Source organism: Crocodylus porosus, unplaced genomic scaffold (assembly GCF_001723895.1).
Source record: "Crocodylus porosus isolate Cpor-Errol unplaced genomic scaffold, CroPor_comp1, whole genome shotgun sequence".
Taxonomy (NCBI): domain Eukaryota; kingdom Metazoa; phylum Chordata; order Crocodylia; family Crocodylidae; genus Crocodylus; species Crocodylus porosus.
This window is the reverse complement of record NW_017728949.1, coordinates 37710563-37733647: the sequence shown is the minus strand read 5'-3', so window position 1 is coordinate 37733647 and position 23085 is coordinate 37710563. Positions and strand designations below refer to the sequence as shown.

At 37.4% G+C, this 23085-nt stretch overlaps 1 protein-coding gene across 1 annotated transcript in view; it reads right to left on the bottom strand.

The window, feature by feature from the left end:
- TTN (titin) overlaps positions 1 to 16770 on the bottom strand; it is a 273859-nt gene extending 257089 nt beyond the window's left edge. Inside the window, exons 1-12 of the mRNA XM_019553528.1 lie at positions 16585 to 16770; positions 14578 to 14681; positions 10833 to 11036; positions 9727 to 10014; positions 8747 to 8835; positions 8409 to 8653; positions 5886 to 6174; positions 5482 to 5634; positions 4815 to 4934; positions 2199 to 2333; positions 1235 to 1369; positions 625 to 762 (exon numbers count right to left, since the gene is read on the bottom strand). Of these exons, the coding sequence (XP_019409073.1) occupies positions 625 to 762; positions 1235 to 1369; positions 2199 to 2333; positions 4815 to 4934; positions 5482 to 5634; positions 5886 to 6174; positions 8409 to 8653; positions 8747 to 8835; positions 9727 to 10014; positions 10833 to 11036; positions 14578 to 14668 (1887 nt within the window). The 5' untranslated portion in view covers positions 14669 to 14681; positions 16585 to 16770. The remainder of the gene's footprint in view (positions 1 to 624; positions 763 to 1234; positions 1370 to 2198; positions 2334 to 4814; positions 4935 to 5481; positions 5635 to 5885; positions 6175 to 8408; positions 8654 to 8746; positions 8836 to 9726; positions 10015 to 10832; positions 11037 to 14577; positions 14682 to 16584) is intronic.
- Positions 16771 to 23085: the final 6315 nt, after the last annotated feature.

The window sequence follows — 23085 nt, the reverse complement described above, 5'->3', positions numbered from 1 at the left end:
CCCTTATTATCACAGTCTGATAGGAATATATCAGGAAGAAATGAATTATTTGCAAAGTATGTTTTATAGAAATTGAAAAAAGAAATACTCTAATGAAGAAAGCTTATCTGGTCTAATAGCCATAACATTGCAGAGAAGTTTCATATATTAACAAAAGGATTTGGGAGTGGGAAAATTTGTACAAGTACCAGTTTAAAGTCATTTGCTGAGTTCAGGCTTTCAATAACAGCCATATATGTGAGAAGCAAGAATTTTTGTGGACAAAATCTTCTGTTAGATGAATTGAGTAGTTCAATAGATTGCAAGTTGTCCAGTCAAGATATCACCACAAAAATTCTTGCATCTAGCATATTTCCTGGACCATCATGGCTACAACATCACTTTAAAACAACTGTGTCTGTACCATTGAAAGGTATTTTTCCTAAATAGATGTGCCATTAAGGTTCTAGAGAGACTGAAATCCATTACCTCAACCGCTACTCGACAGTCATCCCAATTAAGTAGGCATATTATGAGGAAGGAATCTGAGAGGATTCTAGAGTAGATAAGTGGCTGCTAAATGGTGGGTTGGAGATAAAATAAGTTGTTACTTGAACATGTCACATCTGCAACAACTCTTTTCACCTGATTATGAGCTAGATGTATATGTTTTCTCTTGGTAGCAATTTCTTCTCTAGTTCTTGATACTGTGACTGGTTCTTTGGGTTTATCAGTGGCAATTATTGTTGGGACTATAGTAGTTTTCTCAGCTTCATGTCTTATCTGATTATTACAGCAGAAAAAGTTTCAATGATATATGGTCTCAAACAAAAAATAGGTGAACACAGGGAAAGGATGCTGGAATGGGAATGGGGACAGAAGACTGATGTTTTAGATCCTAACTACACAGCTGATGCATAATGATTGTATTAGGTGGCTATTGATGAGTATTGTTACATCCTGAAACCTATTAAAATCAAATTCATTATTTATAGAAGAAGTTAAAATTAGGACAATAATAATGGTCAGTCAGAAGAGAATTGTGGTTGTTTTATTAATGCAAACTATTAGGAATGAAGGATGAAGTGAGTAGAACATGTTCTAGTTAATAGAAGTTATAAAAAGGTATAGCTTGAATATTTTTTAGGAAAAAATGGAAAATGTATAAATATTTAGTGTTTGCTGAGGGGAATATGTAATTAATGAGGAGGATGTGATAAGAGAGCAAATATCATATTGGTAATACACTATTCACCTTTTCATGAGTTACACGCACTTGTTCTTGTTTGGTAGCAACTCCTTCTCTAGTTTTCAGTATAACTGGTTCTTTTGGTTTATCAGCAGTAATTACTACCTTTGGTACAGAAGGTTTCACAGTTTCCTTTCTTATCTGTTTTTATAGTAAAAAAAAAATCAATTATATATGCTTTCAAAATTATGGGATTTTCAGATGTTGAAATGTATGCAGTCAAAAGAGAGGGGAAAATGATGAACTATCACTTATACAGTGGAATAACCATTATGGCCAGATTCTAGCTGGTCTTGCATGAGCAAATTACATTCAACAAAGTTGCATTACATGGAATATACAGTGTATGAATTAGAGGAGATTTTGGTTTTCTATTAGTTCTACTCTATTCTGATTGAAACTGGCTAGCAGCTGAATAAAAACAAGTATATCTATGATCAAACTCACTTCTGCAAGCTGATGGGACTACTTACAAAAATGCTAGTAATAGTTCTAGAATCAGGTCTGGTATAATCAATCTGTCCTTAATACAAAATTTCTAGTCAACCTCACTGGATCAAACTTCAGATGCTAATGAGTATTAGTTAACCCTGAGTGCTACTTTAATGAAACCATTATATTTTTTTACTAAAAGTCCACTTTACTACAAATGACACAGGTCATAATAAACCTCAAATGAATATGATGAACATGCTAGTAATAAAAGCCATAACACTGAAAGAAATACAGAGGACCAGGTCTTACAGTTCCTATGTAGTCAGACTTCCTATTGAAGTCAACTGGAATTTTGCTCACAATGTAAGTACTGGGCCGCTGTTTGAAACAGTTTCTTTATAAAATATTTCTACTTCTGAAGAAGTTATTTCTTCTGCTCTAATAAAAGCAAAGTGAAAATGTATAAGGAGTATTTGATGATGAAATAAATAGTAGGGATAACAATAATTTATCTATCTTTAATGGCTGTATTCACCTTTTCACGAGTGACAAGAACTTGCTCACGGGCTGAAATTTCTTCTCTAGCTCTTGATACTTTTTCTTCTTCTTTGGCTTTCTCAGTGACAATAACCACCTTGGGTATAGGAGTTTTCTCTGGTTCCTTTCTTATCTGATTTTTATCAAAACAAACAAAAAAAGGTTTTAATTGCATATTGTATCAAATACTAATCACATGACTCTTCTATAAAATTGGTAATAAAATTGGAATAATTGGAATCAAGAAGAAGGGAAAGGAGGTTAAATTCCATTGGGGATTCTTGTAGAAAGAAATGATTATGGCTTGCACTATTTGCAACCTATATTAGCTGTTCTTATTAGTATCACTGTTGCCTGATACTTAAAGGAAAACACTTGATTCTCAAACTATAGATTTGCAAAATCTGGTAACAATGATAGCAACTGTCTTTTATACAATTAACATACAGTTAGAAAAATAAAAATACAAATGCTTTATTCCATAGACTAGGTTCTTACTAAACAGCAGTAAGAATAAAAAACTGGGTTAGGAAAAACTGTTGTGTGAGGAAAATTCAGGATTCTGAATGCAAGTTTTTGGTAAATTTCACTTTGTCCAGTAGTTATATATGAATATACACAAGCTGTACCTCCCTAAGTAATGGTAGGTTTGTGATTTCTTTTCTTCAGTGCTCTAAAACCACATTACTCTTTACTCTCCCCAAATAATTTCCACTTAGTATTGATTTCATGTTTAGATTTTACCTATCCTTAGCACTGGATTTAGCTAAAGGATCTACCTATCCTTTAGCACATTGCTCTAAGGATAGGTAGAATCTAAATCCTGACCACAGCATTAGACTGCTTAAACTCCTCCCACTTGGTTGAGGAACAATCTTGTCTGGTTGTACTGGTTTGAAAATCAGAGAGTGCTGGAACTCAGAGACACCATTTCTCGGAAAGGAGGAGGAGCTTACTTAACTTCATATGTGACTCCCTGGAATCATTTGCAGCTAGAATGACGTAACACAAATAGCCCTGATCCTGCCAGCACTTATAGACATTGTTTATTTTATTCAGGTGAATAACTCTATTGACTTAAGAATCTACTGAATAACTTAGTCCTTGGGCCTGCACTGTTCAACATCTTCAGCAGTGACTTGGACGAGGGGGTGAAAAGCACCTTGTTCTAATTCGCAGGTGACACTACGATGTGGGGAGAAGTGGGCATGCTAGAAGAGAGGGACAGGCTGCAATTAGATCTGGACAGGTTACAGGGGTGGGCGGATGAAAACAAGATGGGATTCAATACTGACAAGTACAAGGTACTGCACCTAGGGAGAAAGAACCAGCAGCATACCTACAGGCCAGGGAACTCCCTTTTCATCAGCACAGAGGCAAAAAAGGATCTTGGTGTCATTATAGACTCCAAGATGAATATAGGCCGCCAATGTGGGGATGCAGTCAAGAAGGCTAACTGCACCTTGTCATGCATCCACAGATGCATCACAAGCAGGTCCAAGGAGGTGATACTCCCTCTCTATGCTGCACTAGTCAGGCTGCAGCTGGAGTATGCATCCAGTTCTGGACTCCGCACTACAGGAGGGATGTGGACAACATGGAGAAGGTCCAGAGGAGGGCCGCTCGCATGATCGGGGGCAGCAAGGCAGGCCCTACAAGGAGAGGCTACGAGACCTGAATCTGTTCAGCCTCCACAAGAGAAGGCTGAGAGGGGATCTGGTGGCTGTCTAAACTTGCCAAGGGGGACCAGCAGGCAATGGGAGAGTCCCTGTTCCCCCAAGCACTACTGGGAGTAACCAGGAATAATGGCCATAAGTTGATGGAGAGTGGATTCAGGCTAGATATCAGGATTGCTTCACAGTCAGGGCGGCTAGGATCTGGAACCAACTTCCAAGGGGAGTGGTGCTCGCTCCTACCCTGGGGGTCTTCAAAAGGAGGCTAGACAACCACCTTGCCAGGGTTATTTGACCCCAGCATTCTTTCCTGCCCATGGCAGGGGGTTGGACTTGATGATCTGCTCAGGTCCCTTCCAACCCTACCTAGTTTGAGACTATGAGACTTCAGTAGGGCTACTCATGTGAGCATATATATGCAGAATCAGGTTTTAAGTTAAACTAAATGCTTCTGATTTGTTAAAAAAAAAAAGCTTGAAATGCCTAATCTCAGTTTGAAATGCCTAATCTCAAACATTATCTTAATTAGGAATGAGCTCTTTCCTAATTTATCTTTTTCCCCAGCTTGACAGCAGGAAACCAATATCCTTCATAGAGGAAGCTGAGGAATTTTCATGGAAAATCAAGGGGGATTTCTTATTTTATAAATACAGTATTGGCATATTATCTAGTTATATGGAATGTAGAAGGAAAACATTGACATTATCCTCAAACTCATTCATTTAAAAGGTTCTCATCTGCCATATTCATATGGTATATGCTATCAAACTACTATCAATCTTTATATGAGAAAAGTAAAGATAAGTCCTCATCCAGAAAGAATTATGAGAGTGTTAGTAATGAAAACTAAGTGCATGTTTGTCCTTGATAATGGAGTATGAAGCCTACAGATGAAGTAAGGATATGGCAATGACTATCACATTGGAAATAGCTGCATTCACCTTTTCATGTGTGATGTGTATTTGTTCTTGTTTGGTATCAATTCTTTCTCTAGTTCTTGATATTATCTCTTGTTCTTTGGCTTTATCAGTGGTAACTACCACCATAGCTTCTTTTCTTACCTGATTTTTATAGCAGGAAACAAATAGACAAATAAACCATTGATTTAAAATTCACCTTAACACGTAGCAAAAATCAATTATTACCAAATAAAATAATAATTAAGAGGAGGAAAAAGGAAGTTGGGAAGGAAGTTTAGTGATGGGGGAACACCAGGAAAAATGTTATTTAAAGTTTAATTGGGAAAATTTAACTTAAATATTAGAAAAAACTTTGTAAGTAAAAGAACAATAGGTTATGGAATATACTAACAAGGGAAATGATGGGACTACTTTCACTTGACTTATTAAAAGAACAGAATAATCTCCCATTCTTTAGGAATGGATTAAGAATAATTAGTTCAATCTTTCCATGTTGTAAAGTGATAAACTACAAGTGATAAGCAGGTTGATCCACTAGCACTCCTTTATAATTCATATGGTTTTGTATCAGTAACACATGCTTTTGTGAAGCACTTAGTATCTTGTTAATTCTTCACAGTAAAATACATGCCTTGGTTGCATGTAGGATAAGGGTAAATTATTAAACAGCTCTATGCTGTACTTCTACCTGCTCCTGAACAGGTTGAATGTGTACTGTGGTCATTGCTGTCCTTTTAGCAGTCTGCTCTACAACACTTGGAAGTGGTTCTCTCACTCTGGCCAGGTCAACAGCAGCAACAACCGTAGCAACAGCTGCTGTTTTTTCACTGTCCTGTATGACCTAAATTAGCCACATTGAGAGACATTTTTTCATACATTGCATACACACAGAATAAGCACACAGCAACTACATGTACAGAATGCTACAGTCAAGGAATTATTTAAACATTTCCAGTGGAACTGTCTAAATAACTCTTTATAAGCAAGAATTTACATACAAGCCTTCTCATTACATTTAGCACGTGCATTCAACAGTAGCACCTCAATACAGAGAGCATAAATAATCTTTCCAAATGTTAGCAGACACCTTACCTCTTTAGCACCAGCAGCTATTTCAGCAGCAGCAGCACCACTAATGGTCACCTGCTCTTGAACACCATATCGTCCTTCCCATCTTTCTTCGGTCCTTATTTGGGTGGCACTTGTTACTTTACTTTCCCTCATCCGTGCTTCAGCTGCAGCAACATAACCTTCTTGCTTCCAAGGAGGAAGAGCTTCAGCCCCAGCTGCTGCCATCATCTGTGTTTTGCGGATTGGAGATGGAGATTTCACATGCCTAATAGGTGAAGTGGAAAGTCCTCTTCCAGCAGGAGAAACAGACCTAATGAATAAGCATAACATTATCAGTATTAACTTTTAATTATCCCATAAGAATAAGCAGATATGTAACTTCCTATAGAATTGAACTAGGTCCTGAGATTCGCTAACCTATCCTACCGCCAGTACTTCAAAGTGGAACTGGTCAAAACATAAAAAGAAGTTCCCTTTTTCCTCCAATAAGAAAATTTTCAAGTTGAAATTTTTGACCAGTTCTACTTATAAGTTATGGTGCCAAGTTAGCAATTTTTGAAGTGATATGTATAAAAATTCAGCCAACTAATGACAGGAATATTGAATGACAGTTTAGAACAGCTGGGTTATTTAGAAAGAAAGCAAAACATTGAATTAATTTGTTACTATCAAGTTGTACACATTTTAGGATTATTCATATCACTTGTGCGAACCCACTTCTCTCCCTTCCTATTTCTTACAGCTTGTACAGCAATAGTTCTTCCTTGTTTTAAATTATACTGTAAGCTCTTTAGAAAAGACTGTGCCTTTCTATGTGTTCATGCCACTCTTTGTCCAGCGGATCTGTAATCCTGACTGGGTTTTTTGGGCCCTATCAAAACATAAATAATAAATGGGGGAAAACCATCCTATTCCTTTAATTTATTGACTATTAATTACTGAATGTCCTCAAAGTGCTTGGCACAAAACAAACAAAAAAATTTGAAGAGATTTCTTGCTTTTAATGTGCCATATCCATGCAACCATATAATTTGTGTGATTTATTTATCTTAACAATGAAGGAATAAGTGAAAATACCATGATTTATTTCACTCAGATAGGTACCTTTTAACTAGAAATGTACTAGGAATAATTAGTTCATATGGTCTTAAAGCCTGCCTTCTTCATAGCCTAGGAATTTTTAGAAAGGGCAGAAAGCTCAGTGAAATCCATCCAGTCCTACCTCTGTGTCTGCCCAGAGCTTCAGTGAATTCAGCAGTTTCCTGAGTACAGCAGCTTGTTTCAGAATTTGGACCCAAATCTTTTGCAACACTTTCTTTTATAAATCAAATCACCAAAGTGATAAATAAAACAAGGTTTCTGAACATGTATATGTTTTAAAAGTTCATTATGAATATTAAACAAATAGTTGCAAAATACTTTTCAAAATAAGATAACACTATTATTTAGATAGGTTCCCTCCCCAAGCAGAATTCTATAATCCAAGTATCCTGGAGCAAATATTTATAACAGAATTCTTTTAAACAGAACCTGAACCACTCAGGTGGGACAGCTACGGAGCGCTGACATAACGCTTAATTTTTTTCTATTCATTTTTCTAATCGAATTCAGTTTTAACTGATGTTTTTGAGTAAATATAGTGTATTTTTAACAAAGGGCTAGCCTGTATGGTATTTTGAGTAGAGTATATCCTCTAGATGGCACTGTTGTAATATTTTTCTTGTGTTTATATGGCTTGTAGGCTATTTCTGGTTACTATCCGTCCATTACTTTTTTGGTGCATGAAAAAAATATATTGTCATTGGGATGAAGCTTATCACCATAATGAGTGTAGTTACAAATATTTAATGGGACTTTGTGCTTATTACTCAGCTTACAAATACCCAGCTTCCTTGGTGTTAATGCTTGGTGCACTGGGGAGCTGAGGCAGCAGAAACAGATACTGTTTTTGCCTCTGTGCCTCAGTGCAGATACAATGGACCCTGTCACACTAGAGCTGTAGGCCTCACACTGTAGATCAGTACTTTCCTTCTACAAGCTGTTTACACATAAGATTTCTCCATAATTTTGCTTACTCTGCTTGTCTCTGCAAGAGTCACTCTGGAATCCTCAACCAACATAGTGAGTGACACATACCCATTCACAATTTTTGATTATTGATCTTTCCATTCTATATGCAACCTATTAAAATGTTTTTGCTCTTCTTTCAGTCCCCAGTACAGCAATTTTCAGTTATCAGCTGCTCAATTATTTTCTGTTCTAACTTTGCTCCAATTTTACATATAACAAAGAACAGAATCTTACCCAACATATTTTCTAAAGGATTTCCTAAACCTTCTCACATGGGATTGAGAATTTATAGGCAGAAAACAGAATACTTCCAGTATGGTTCTGACAACTGTATAAAATTAAACCAACCATCAGAGCAAGGCCACATTCTTCTGTTTTATACTCTGCTTCTAGTTTGCAGCATTTTTATTCTCTGCATTCTGGTGTTACTGACAGAACAACTCAGATCTTTCTTTAAAACTTTACGTGATTTACCTGACTGGTGATGGGGTTGGTGCTCTAACATGTCTTACAGGCGATGGAGACTGCCTAACAGGAGATGGTGACTGCTGTCGTGCCATATGAACTTTTGCAGCAATTATTGGTGGAGTTGGTGATTTTGATGAAGGTCTAGGAGGCATTCGTGGAGGTGCCTTATGTGGGAGCTGTTGCCCTGTAGTACTGTCTATGACCATTTCAACAGTTGCAAGTGATCTGGCATCAAAGTGGGCTTCTATCTTCTACAATGAAAACAAGGGTACAGTTTGTAAGATACTTGAGCATCAATATCAATAGCTGCATATTTTAAACAGAATTTTCTTTGTAAAACATACCTTTTCAATTCTGGCTTGTCTTGTTTCTGAAATCTGAGCAGTCGAAACAATTGTCTTTGTCTTTTTAGCGGGCACTGCTTCTTCCTCGCCTAGTAGAAGGAAAAACATGAACAGTCAGGAAAAATATATGTAGCAATAAACAATGAGTTTCAGAAGAAACAAACACACAATTTTAATTATATAAGAAGCAGCATATGCAAACACTAGAAAGAATTAAACAGACATCTGTTTTCCGTGCCGTATCTATAGACAAATAACTGTGGAAATTGTTAAAATGAGATTAGGGGTTGTGTGTGTGTGTTTGTATAACCATGTAATTAGGATAAAAAAATTAGAAAGTTTATTAATTATATAAGTGTTGGAATAGTTGATTCAGAATCATTCCAGGATCTCAAATACATATACTCTTAGTGTGGAAATCTTATTTATTAAAGGCCCAAGAAATAATGCCTTTGATTTATTTGTTGCCTGTCTCTTACTAATTGCTCTAATGAAGGGTCATAGTCAAGTCAGAAAATGAACCCCACACAGACTGATCTTGCAGTAATAGCACACAACTATCTTAAGTCAATAGGAATTTTTCTCATTAAGCACTCCAATATTTGGCCCAATGGCAGTATATTTAGGACCTTGCTTTTGGAAGATAACTACTGGATATTCCATAGAAAAAAAAACCAAAATAAAAAACAAATAAAAATACTCCCAATCAATACATATTTATAATATGTACACAGTATTTATATTACTCAAAAGTGTCTGAGACAATTTTGTATTAAATGTAGAAAATGTCCTTTTACTCCCAAAAAGAAGCTGTTCTGACTACTTTCACTTGGGAGTAATTTTTTACAGCCAAGTTATAAATTCTTGAGAAACAGGTTATTAAGGAAATTGTTGATATTACACTAACCACAGCGGTACATATTAAACTATAATAATTTACGTGTTCGTGTTTTCATGGCTCACAACCTGAGCTTCATTACCTTGAATCAGCAATTCAGCTGTTGAAGTAGCTCGGCCTACGCTATTTGTGGCATTTACTGAGTAGGTTCCGGAGTCTTCAGGATAAGCTTCTGCAATTATTAAACTGTATAGGTCTCCTTCTTGTAAAATTTGAAAATCGGGGGAACTTTGAATTTCTACTCCATCCCGATAGAACTTCACCACAGGTGTAGGGATTCCAGTCACTCTCACGTCAAGTCGAACTTGACTTCCTTGTCTTGCTGTCGTGCTCTGTAGTCGTTGTGAGAAGTTGGGTGGTGCTGTTTCAGCTACAGTTTGATTGGAACAAAACTTTTAGTGAAAGGAAATTTTGGAAGAGGTAAATGCTAATACTAGACTCATTCTTAGCCTTTGAAGCATTATCAAATACACTTATACACAGACTGCTGATTCTCCTTATTTCTCTCCCCAGTGCTATTGATACAGAAGACTACTACCTTGTCCAACATTAAAAAAAGAAAAAAGAAAACCACTTTCTTGACAACACTTATTCTTAATTCATGTGTAAAAGCCCTGATCCAGCAAAAGTAAAAGCCCTAATTCAGGTAAGGACATTCATGGGCATCAGTTTGCTTACATCACCAAAGTTGCATATGTATAAGCATTAGCAGCATAAGGACTAAAGGGATAACAGTTGATTTTTCATTCATGTAAGTAGTTTCATGAAAGACTATAAGGAGACTAGGCCTGCAAATCTATTCACGGGCAAAATCCTTATTTTTACAAGTAGTTCCACTGAAGTCAATGGGACACTTGGTGTGAGTACAGCCTACTCTTGAGTAAAGATCTGTAGATTAAGAACAGGTATCCAAGGAAAGGTTTATAGGATCAAGTTCACAGTTCATCCTGCTAGACCCTAGCAGCTAGAGGCTGAGTGCTGCCTATGCCTATAAGGAATCTGCAAAGAAAGTATATATTGAAGAATTTGTGTGGGGGGGGAAGAGATTGATTATGACCAAAAATTTTGATTTGCTCCTTCTCCCTTGGCTGTACGGTTCAAAACCCTTATTTTTGTGTCTTTTTTTTAATCTGGGCTTGGAATTTTTTGCTTTAGCTTATTTGCTGTCCTGAATTACTAACACCATACCTGTGACAAGTAGTTCGGCGGTGCTAGTTGCTTGCCCAGATCCATTGGTGGCTTGTACGGTGTATCTTCCACTGTAGGCTGCTGTCACGGCGGGGATCACGACTTTAGCGCGGCCATCACTAAAGGAGATCTGCACGCCGGGCAGAGTTGCAGCAGAGAGAACCTGGCCATCCCGATACCAGCTCACCTCAGGAACTGGGAAACCTACAGAAAGAGGAAGGCAAGAAAGATTGTAGCATTGTGACAGACTCCCCCCATCCCAAATGCCTATTTTGTATAGGTCATAAATTGTAGCTGGGGACAAGAGAATCACAACATTCAAACAACATCCTAATACAGAGACCTTGGCAACATACCCATTAATCCCAATGTGTTGCATTAAGAAATCCTCAGTGAGTAGCCTCTGGTATTTGAAAGTTCAGAGACTTTCATTGGACTGAGTTGCATTTAGGAATTATGAGACGGATTAATAAACTCCTGAGAGCTCGCACATCTGTGTACTAGTACATTGGTTCCTTGTAACACATTTAGGAAACCAGATGTGAACTGGAAACTCAAACTGATTTACAGGGGTTGCCCTCCTGGTTAATAAATTTAGGAAATAAAGTTACTACTGAGAGCGACTATTGCAACAGTTAAAATCAGAGTTACCTGCATTTCTTAATGGAGAGGCTGATGTCAAAGCTTGGTGGAGAAAGCTATGCTGGGCCCTTACTGTTCTATTTTACCATGTTCTTTGGGGCAATCCCTGAAGAAAGGCTCCCTTTTTTAGCAAGGGGGTTGACGTACAGATGCACTGAGTACCCCGCTTCAAATAAGTAGCTTCAGAAATTATAGGAAAATCCTATTCCTAGCACTCAACTCAGGTAACTCTATTGAGCATTGAGGAATTTCTGTGAAGGGGGAAAGACTCCACCTCCCTCAGTCACAAAGCAGAAAATAACCTGCTTTGTGGAAGCTCAAGTCATAAGCAACTTCCAGGGCTCGAGAGCATCCATACACTTTCCTACTCTCTTGTATGAGTGGTCATGCAGGGAGCCCCTGTAATGTTAGTTTCTGCATAGTACTATGTTGTGTATTTGCAATAGCTTTTCCATCACATAGTGAATTTCCAAACTGTGCCACATCCATTGCAAAAAGGCCCTTTACATGCCTTTGAGGAAGATCTGAGACTGCACTTTGCAGACTTGCTCTACAGCTGCTGTTTCATTCTCTAGATTTGCATTTTATGTAATTTTATAGATGTAATTAAACACACACCATTGATTTGGTGTAGTTCATTTTTGACTGATTGGTTTGAGATTTTATTTTTACAAGCACCAAGCATTCAAAATTCTTCTGGACTCCAATTGAAGTTACTGGTTATCAGCAGATCTGCAAACTGGATTCAAGGTATCAAATCTCCCATACTGCTTCTGAAAATTTTGCCCCTTGTTTCTAATTTTATTTGAATGGAATATTGCATAGTGACTGGGCAAGCCTCTGTGTGTGTGTGTGTGTGTGTGCTTGCTCTTCATCAAGGTTAGATTTTCTAAAATGATTTATCATGTCAGGGTGCCAAAAATCCAGGCAACCAGTATTAGAAATTGTTCTGGAAAACTGGAATCCATGTTGTCAAATTAAAAAAAAATACACAGCTGGAGGTTGAGATACACAACTGAGGTTTATGAGGATACAAGTTATAGGTATTTAGGTGTAGGCTACGTGGATCAGATATTGTGTGTACTGATGCCAAACTTAGTACAAATTGAACTAAGCAGAGTCCAAGTTAACTCTTTATAAAGGAATGGAACGTTTTAATAATAATGTAGACATATCTACAGAGAGGTGTGTAGTCAAAATGCTGATGTGACCACAGTTTTTTGACCATGACATTTACTAACTAGGTCTATTTCATCATTTCCCATATGCCATGGCCATTCCTGAACAAGATGTTGGCTGCTCTGACACTTACTGGGTGCATCTACACATGCGCTTTACTATGGAGTTGACTAATTAGCTCCATAGTAAAGCATTACTGTCTACATGTGTGCCCCTATTGGGATACAGTAAATAATTAATTCTACTGTAGGACAGCACTGTCCTGTACAAGTACTATCCTACAGTGGAGTTCTTTAGTATGCTAACACACATATAGATAGTGACCAGGGCTGGCTGGGGCACAGGAGTGCTACATTGTGGAGGCTGCCTGCTGGCTAGCCCTGCACTGAAGCACCCTTGTGCCCCATCCAGCCCCTCCACAGGACATAGAGCCAGAATGGAGTATCTCTGTGTTGGCACAGTAACCCCCTCCAGACTCCTGCCAGCTGGGGGTGCTCCACCCCAGCTCAACGTGCTGTGGTCCTGATCACAGAGGTAAATGCTGCACCCAGGAGCAATAACCTCCAGCATGAACTACACTGGAGCTTGTTCAGGTGTATTAATAGCATGCGTATATGCACCCACTGTGATTAAGCCATAGCTTTTGTGTGGGTCTTTATGTATTCTGTATACTGAGTCTGATTTGCTGGGTATTTTCAGCATGTTACTGCCTTAATAATGTGATACTTAATTCATAGTCTAGTACAAATATATAATTATTTATTCACATTACAGACTGCAAGGCTATATCTTCAGGTGTTTATTAAGCACTTCTTTCATACTATCAGATTACTTGTGCTCTTCATATTCAACTTGCAACTCTACATTCATTCTTGACTTAAATATAAAATGGTTATATTAATACACCACAGCATGCTTTTTTGACCAAAGTTGTCTGCTTCTCTGCCGGATGCCTGAGGAAGGGTACTGTGATACTGAAAAGCTGGCCTCTGTCCATACCAACCATGCAGTTGGTTCAATGAAAGGTATCACCCACAAGAATTCCTCCCTTGACAATGGCATTCTTTACCATTTCTCCTTAGTCGCTGCTCATGTATTGATGCTGCTCCTGAAACAAAGTATTGGCTGTTCTGACACTTGTGCCTCTAGGGGGTGTATGGGACTTTCAGCAACCAGAGCATAACTCATAGGGTATTTTTTATTATGTGTTTAGTACAACCTAAAGATGTCCCCTCATTTTGATAGTGTGACACAACTTAAAAATGAGGGGACATCTTTAGGTTGTACCACAATCTGTTATCCAATCTTGCACTATGACTACCCAGGGTTATTTACCACATTTAGTGGGTATATGGGCACAAATTTTGTGCTTAATCCATGTTAGGCAACTGAAGTCCTATAAATGCAAAACGGAACCAGCATGCCCAGAACAATATCACAGAAGAATCTGAGCCCTTCAATTTTGGGTTAGTATAGCCATTTTCACAGATGATCTCTTCAATCTGTCTCCTCTCAGTTGATGAATTTAGTCTCAGTACACTCATCCCAAGATTCCTCATTAACACAGTCTGCACTTTTCTGTCTAGTTCTTCCACTGGCTAGTTAACTGGTACCCAGTTCTGCTTCTTCTGAAATCAGTGAGAATTTGGTCACTGACTTCAATGGCAGGAGAACTTGGATTTTATTAAGAATCTTCAAAATGTTGCACAATACAACTGCTGGAATCTGAAAGCATTCTATAAAGAAGGATAAAGTATTGAAAAATATAACTAGGTTCTGTCAATGCTCTCTAGTTTGCATATATTTACCAGACTATCTAAATAATTGAAACAAAGAGTATTTACAATTATCTTGCACTGTATAAATGTGTTTCAAAGAGTCGGGAAAAAGGAATGAAGAGTGTGAGAATGGATTAAAGCCTTACCACTAATATGAGCCTCAAAGGTTGCGGCACTACCCTCCAGTGCCACAACACTTTGTAGCGGCTGCGTAAACGTTGGTGCTTTCGTTGCCATCTTGACAGGCACTCTGAAAACACAAAAACATAATTAGATATCAATGGTCAAATTCTTTAAAGTTGTCACTTTCCACATTTCTTCCTCTTTCCTAGTGCTCAGTTACTTTTTTGACTTTCCATGGTACAGAAGGATTTTTCCTGCTCTGGTCTAAACCATATTGGCCTGCTAGGCTTAACTACTGAAGTCACTTTAGGAAACCTAAATTTGACAGTTTAGCAGTGTTTAATGTTTCTATCTGTAGAGATGCTTCTGCTCCAACTTGTCAGTAAAAAGTTCCTATCAAATTTAGTGGAGCTAGATCAAGTCCAGTTACCAAAACATGGTATCAGGAGTCCAGGTCCTACTATTTTGCCCCTTTCTAAAGCATGACCTTGTGTGGGTCACTTAGACTTTCTGTGTCTGAAGAACCCTATCACCATTTCACTCCATCTCTTTTGTTTAAAGGATAAAATAATCTTTATTTGTACATGTGAAAGGGGATGGGGTTGAATTAAAAATATTCTGCAAGTACAAAACATCATCAATAATATTCAGGGAGAGCAGAATCAGGCCTTTACATGACAACTTTAAAGGAATACAGAGACTTATTTGGCTTTGAATAACTAAAAATGTCTGGGAGACTTCTGTTTAAAGGCTTATGGCAAGTTGTGAATATTTAACTTATGCAAAAAAAATGGTAGCAAAGATGCAGATAATATTCAATTGTTTCTTAGAAAGTAGCTCCATGGAATTTGGCATATGGAATAGCTATCTTTGAAATGTGAGCGTGGGTATATGGAGGCCGCTGACACTGACAGCTTGAACAACTGCAGGTGGGAAATCTGAAAGAAAAATAGTTCTCCTGCCCTTTCTATTTAAAACAATAGCTTCTGAAATAACTCACTGAACACCATGGGAAAGAAGTTATTTTGTACATTATAATAAGCTCTATTTTGAATTGCACATCAAATGAAAATGAATTGTATTTGCATATTTCAAAAAGTTAGGTAAATGTTACATTTGAAAAAGGGTAACATTTTCACATTCTGTATTGAATTTATTTGAGTTTTTTAATTTGTGAAAAAATGTATTGTTTAAATAAATTGTAATTTAGTCTCAGGATGACAACTTGCAAAAGTTACAAAAACAGTACTGTACAAATAATGTCCTTTTATATTTATTCTATTGCTATCTATTGAATTATAGTTCAAAGATATCAGGATCAGTTGAGACATCCCAAAATAATTTTGATTTAAATAAACGCTATGAAAGCCCATATAAAGTATTTTAAAACTCCAAATATAGAGGGAATCACTTAAGTAAGTATAATCAATGTTGAATTCAGCAAACGTTAAAATATCTCTTTCAGTAGGCAAATTTCAGTGAATAAGAATTTGATCTTATAAGGCTTTTGTAGAATTAGGATTAAAAGGTATGCATCTGAAATGTCAGCTTCCAAAATTAGCCTTCCCAGCTATGACTGACAGCAGACAAGTGTTCTAGAACTGCAGTGTAATTGATACCTTAGCAGTTGATTCCCTTAAAAAGTCATCAGTGCTTAGCTGATACCATATACATTTTATCAGAGCTATTCTTGGAGCTTCTCAATTTATCTGAGAGTAACAACCTTGAACACTCAAATGACTTCATTAATTAACCCAACATTTCCATGCAAATTTTAAATCCTAATTTAAATCTTTTTTCCTATTAAATGTATTTGTAAACTTTTTAGTTGAAGGTTATCACAACACACATTCAGAAATCATTTGTGCATATCTTGTGTCAGAGAACTTTAGTCCTCAGTATCTACAGACCACTCTCATTATATACTCATACATACATATATGCACATACATACATCCTCCCAGAATAATTAATGACTGACAAAGAAGTGGAGTTAGATAGAAGCGTTCTATCGAAAACATGCTACTAACCTGATTTCTCAGGAGTGCCTGAGTGGGCTAAGCCCAAACGAAAGCTTCTTAAACGACACCCTTATCCAGAGTAAGTTTTTAGACAATCCCAGCATGAGAATGGATGAGCCTCTAATAAAAGAAAAGACAAAACTACACGGTTTTGACACATGTAGTTTTGCTTTTCTTTGCAATCCCTACACCCGAGGCGAGGCGGGGAATGCACGACTGCTCAGAAGTGCCTAACATAGTTGTTTTACTTTATATACCCCAGATCTGCTGACAGCTATGCATCATCATGTCAGTGCCACTTCTGATTGGTTTCTCAAAGAAAGCATTATGGGAGAGGAGATTCACTTTGTACAATCATACACCACCTGTTAGTTTGATCGACATTGCTAATTCTGGCAGTATAGAAGGGACTCACTGAGGAAATGAACAAGTATGTTCACAATACATTCTATTTTAAAAGGCTACCATTTTACTGGCTATTGCTACAGAGTTAAGTCAAAAGTATGAAAGGTTAAAAAAAAGCAAAAAGGGACAATATTTTATCTAACAGCGCAGACACCAGGTAAGTTAGTAATAGTTCTGTCAGTAAGATCCAATCTTACATTCTTTTCTCTTTCCATACAACCAATAACCAGATACCAAATGTATCTGTCAATCACTAGCTCAAATAAGTAAATTGATCTCATATATGTGGCCTTATGTTGTTAGAATATATTGTTTCATTTTTTAAAAAAGATTATAATTTCAGAGGATTTAGCTCAGGTAGATTTGGCTCTTTTGTTACCATTTAAATCTTTTAATTGAGGCTTGGATATTTCTTACCCTGGATTCTTGGGGAACATGAATGCCTGAAGTGCAGAAATCTGAACTTCACACAAGTGCATAAACACTTAACAATTACTGCAAGTGTCAGATTTTAACCATCCAGGGTCTGGGACAGAAGTTGCATAGACCGGTTTAACCCAAATCAGCTAAGCCTGATACTACATTCAACCAAGTTTATCTTAAACCAGTTTCAGCCGTTTTGAATATGCTTTATGTGCACTGAACTTCCATTCTGTTACAGGTTTACACAGTTTCTGATCACTCAAACCGGTTTATGTGTAACTTCTGTCCCGAGCCTAAGTGCCTGCTCAGCCAATCTTCATTTTCTTTCTTGCTAACATGGTACATAACCAGGCCCTGATTCAGTCAAACACTTAACACACATACTTAACTGGGTACTTGAGCTACTCATGGTCTTAAAACTAAGCATGTACTAAATGCTTTGTTAGAGGACTTTGGTATTTTATGCCCTCAAAAATACATAATAAAAAGGCCATAGGTAAATATGTGTTCATGGTGCACATATGTACCCTAGCCTTGTAAAGGGAAGTGCAGGGGGTGGGAGCAGGACTAATCTCTTTTATGTCACATCTCTCTTATCAGTAGACCATACAGAAAGATCTTTGCAAGCATTAAAACCCAAATATGAAGTTGGAGGCAGTGACAAATAGATGAAAAACTCTCCTATTAACCTCACGAAGGTTACTTATAAAAGAAAACAGGCTAAAATTTTTGGATATCCTCACGGTTCAATTTTGAAAACAACTACGAAGAGAGGATCTCCACTGGCAGCTTTGTTAAGGGAAGCTAAAACATATCATTGCTAGAGTGCTGGAGGAAGGAAAGCTTCTGAGATATATGGTCCCTGCTTGGATGGATAAGCACTGCAGTTTGTAGGTTGCAGGGCATGAGAAAGTACAAATCTCTTATCCTTAGGTGAATCTGAAGGACAACACAGAGGGGAGCTTCACACAGTTTTCCTTCCTTTGGTCCATTCTAGTGATGCTTTCTATAGATGGGGTTGTTCTGGCCTTCAGTAAGATGTCAAAGTTTAGATCATTCTTGCTGCAAAGTAGAAACTAGAATTAGTATAGCCTAGTAATTTAGTAATTTACTTGACAATGGCTGGAAGACAGGCTACTGATTCTATAATTAGTCTGGCCATTAGTATTAAGCCTTGCATATGCTTACTTCACTCTGGAGTTCTACCAGCAAAATGTTGTAGACTAGGCCCCAGGGGGGAACTAATTTTTATAGATCAGCTTTCCTAGGATAATATGTAGCAAGCCATGATGAAGAGGTGGAGAAACCAAGCTGGCCTTCAGCATTGGGTGTGTAATATACAACAAATAGCCATGTCACTGTAAATAGCATGAGGGATGAATTTTTAAAATAGAATTTAGGGCGCTTCTAACACCATCAAAGAAGTGTGCTACTCAAACATGGCAGGCCCACTCTGCCTGTGATACAAACCAAAATGAACGTAATCGTGTTGCCTTAACATGGCACCAAGTACTTGCTGATTTGGCTATTGTAAACTAAGTGAATATTTACACCATCAAAGGCCATGCAAAGGACTGTGCCCAAAAGTGAGCTTATTGGCAGAAGCGTGGCACCATGCTAAAGCAGCACCATTACATCCATTTCCCCTGTATTTGTGCAAGTGGTAAGTCTGGTGAAAAAATCTGTGTGAAAAAATATTGTGTATTGTCTGCAGATTTCTCTGTCTTATTTTTTTAAAGGAAAGGATTAATTGTGATTGTAAGTAAAAAAAATATTGTCGCATGGAAATAATTTTTAGTTACATAAATGCACACATTGTCACCTTTCAAAGCCATGAAATTTGGCCAGGAGGTCAAAGAGGATGAAAATCCTATCAGGACAATATTCCTTCAAAAATATCTATAAACAGTGCCATAAATAAGGTGGGTGGGAGAAGGAGGGGAGAGGGGGCAGTAGCCATGACCAAGTCACAAGCCCCAAGTAGATTTGTTGGGTGTTACAAAAATAGCAGCCCAGCTGCAGCTGCTGCCTTGCATGCTGCCATTTCTACCCAGGGTGTAGAATTGCCCAGTGATGCCTCTGTTCATAAATATTGGAAGAAACTAAGAGTTTACAACTAAATACATGAAGAAAATACTGATATTTTTCTAAACTATTGAGCACATTTTAAAGATAAGCCTTTTCAGTTTCCTGCTCTCTCTCAGAAGTTTGACACTTGCATTTGTTCATTGTTGTCTCCGTGTATGTCCAAATGAGTTCAGACATTCTTAGTGCTCTCCTCATTTCTTTCCCAACTGTGAAATCAGAAGGGATTATTCTCTATGCAAATATGCATCGTACTTTCTCCAGAATTACCGTTAACCTCTTTGCAAATTGCATATGTAGTAAATCGATCTAGTGCAGTACAGAATAACTACACTATAGATAGAAAAGAAAAAACTTTTGCCACAGTAGTGGGTGTGGGGTAGCATGTACAATGCACTGAAGTCACTATCTCTGGTCTATACCTGGACTGAAGGATCAAACAAAAAGCCAAACAATATTATGAGATAGAAAAGTTATTTTTTTTCTGGACACTAATGCAATACATTGGTTGCCATGAAAAAGTCAAAAGGACTACAATTATTTACTGTTTAAGTGAATGGAAAAACTGTGTGCTAAGGTTAGCAAGTCCTGATGTAATGTAAGGAGTATTCAACAGAAAAGAATGAAGAAAAAATGAGTAACCAATGAAAGCGTTTGACAAATATTCACTTCTTTTATATTTCTTCCCTTTATCTGTAGTTTCTTAATTAAAAAACAAACATACCAGGAAATCAATTTGGGATAAGCTTTGAGCTTCTTGACCCTTAATAGTGGCATTCCCCGAAGTACCTGCATTAGCACCTGCTCTCGCCAAGGTTAGTGATAAAAATCACCCTTGACCTCTCTGCTCCCAGTGCAGTAGATGCTGCACATTTCTGAAAAATCCACTCTTCATAAAATAAACTTGGATATTAAAAAATTACTTTTTAAACCCATTAAATACATACAAAAACTATATTAGAAGAGCATTGAAACAGCAAATAAAACACTTGGGCTGGAGGAGATGGTGATATTAAAAGTTGCATTCATGATCTGGGCTGCATACAGACATGGGTTTCTATCTGCCCAGAATTCCTCACAAGATAACCTTGGGTAACAGACATTTTGCAGTTGATATAAATTGTAATATCTCTATTTATTCTGGAACTCTTACAGTTTACACCAGCTGAGAACCGGTCTCTTTGTTCCTTTAAGAAAAAAGCATACCCTATTTCTTAGATTAAACCATAGGACAGAATGTTACTTCCTTTTAACTCTGGGATAGTATCTTGAAGAAATGGGTATTTCTGTGCACACTGGACACATGGTTACACACTATTTCCCAGATTATACAGTAATATATTTGATCTTTAGTTTAATAAACAGAAAGTTTTGTAAAACTGACAAACCACAACGAATTTTAACCAGAACTACTATATGATCTAAGCAGTGTATCCCTCATGAACTTTGCTAACACCTACTAGAATGGGCCAACAAATATATTTTTGTATTTTCCTCTCTTCATCCTAGCAAATGGCTGAACTTTACTCTCTCCAAACTTTCTAAAAATATTCACGCACAGACTCAAATTCAATAAGATGAATTCCAGTGCAAGAGAGGGCTGTTGTTGTTGTTTGGGAGTCATAAGCAATGCAATGTCTGTGGTCTTAATCAGAGGTGGTTTTGAACAGGGCACTTACAATAAAACTCTCACAGAAAAAAAAAAGGACAGAAACACAAACAGCAGTAGGAACACACTTTCCACATAATCATTGCCTTTCTAACTTCAGCAATCTACCAAACACCTTTAAAAGGTGATTTTGGGAACCAAAATTCAGAAAATGGATTGACACTAGGAATTAAGGACTAAACACTTACATTGACTTTATGGCACACTACAATCTACCTGAGTCCTGAAATTCTCCTTTTATACTACAGGTGATAATGACTCTGCTCCCTTTTGATAAGTCTTGATCTTCTTTTCTTCTGCTAATTGTTTGTTTCCTACCCCTGGAAATTTCTCCCTTCTCCAATTTCACAGCTCTACTGACTGTCCTTAATCTTGGTTGTATATGCTTTCCCCCTCAGACTTGATGAAGAATGGTTTGTGTTTGAAAGTGTGTCTAACTTTACCTAACAATGCAGTAGGTCCAATAAAAGTTACTACCCACAAAAATCCTTACCTCTTGCATAATTTCTAGACCATCACAACTACAACATCACTCCAGCTCTACTAAAACAGAAACTGTTTCTAGCCAGAGGGTTACCTTAGAGTAGTTTATTTTCCTACCATGTGAGAAAGCAAAGTTTCAAGCCAATGGCTCCCACTCCCCAGTCTTTGATGTAGAAATGTGAGAATGATGATGGTGATGGAAACAGATGATGTGGGTTATGATGATGATCTTCATTCGTTGTACATTCTAGCAAACAGCGAAGGAGAGATACAACCTCCAGGGCAGATGTTTACATTTTCTGCTGAAAAGATACTGCCACAATGTAAGGAGTTGAAATAGGAAGAGCAAATGAAGCCCTGAATAAGAGAGCAACTAGGAACACATTTTAAATCCCTGCTCCCTCGGATAGGCTTCTCAGCTAGGAGGGGGTTAGTCTCGAGATCCTATCATATCCTTTTCTTCTCTAATTTATAGGATTCTGCAATCAGTTCAGGCATGTTCACGGTTGGAAGAGAGATTATGTAAGCAAAAGAAAATAATTGAAATTACTGTGGCGACTTACTCCAACTTGAGCATAAATTTGGTACCTGTACCATGCAGCTAACAACATTTTCACGATTAGATACTGCACAGTAACATATGTGTAGACATCTAACTGTGTAGTAACACTGTGTGTGTGGACTGACATGGGACTAGCTTTAGTCCCAAGTCATCAACACACAGTGTTAATGTGCTTTAACACCTGCACATGTAGATGCTGGCTTATTCCTGCTTACTGCACAGAAACTTACTGCGTGGTAAATTTAAGCTGGCATAATTGCACTTATAGACATGCCCACTGTTTACAATTTCGTGAATAAAATTTTCAAATGAAGAATTCATTGACTGAAGATGAATTAGTCAATGGGACTTACAGCAGTTAGGGTTTTGCCATCATTCCTTTTTGAATGAAATCAACTAGCTTTGAAAGATAGAAAGTAAAAAATATTACAAAGCTAGTACAGCAGAAACACTACTCCTATCTATTATATTTATGTGCACATAGATACATTCTGATGACTGTCAGGGACCCAAAAAAAACTCCATTGACTTTGCCATGCTATCATCAGGCAAGTGATTTATTTGATCAGTTAAAGACATTAGGTGATTTTTATTTCAGCTCATTTTCTCACTGGTTATATTTGCTTTGGAGTGAGTTCGTCAGGCTTCATTTTCCTATGCTTTTAGACAGAGACAACTGCCGATGAGTTATTTAGTTCCCTTTTCTGCAAGGATAAAGATTATATGACTTTATTCTGCTGAAAGCCCTGTTTTAGAAACCTGAGTGAGACTTGACTGGTGCATAGGCCTGGTACTGGCCCAAACAAATATTTCCTAAGGCTAAGTACAGAAGTACAGACATTCAAAAAGCCTGGGGTGGAATTATTCTAAGTTATATGGTTTT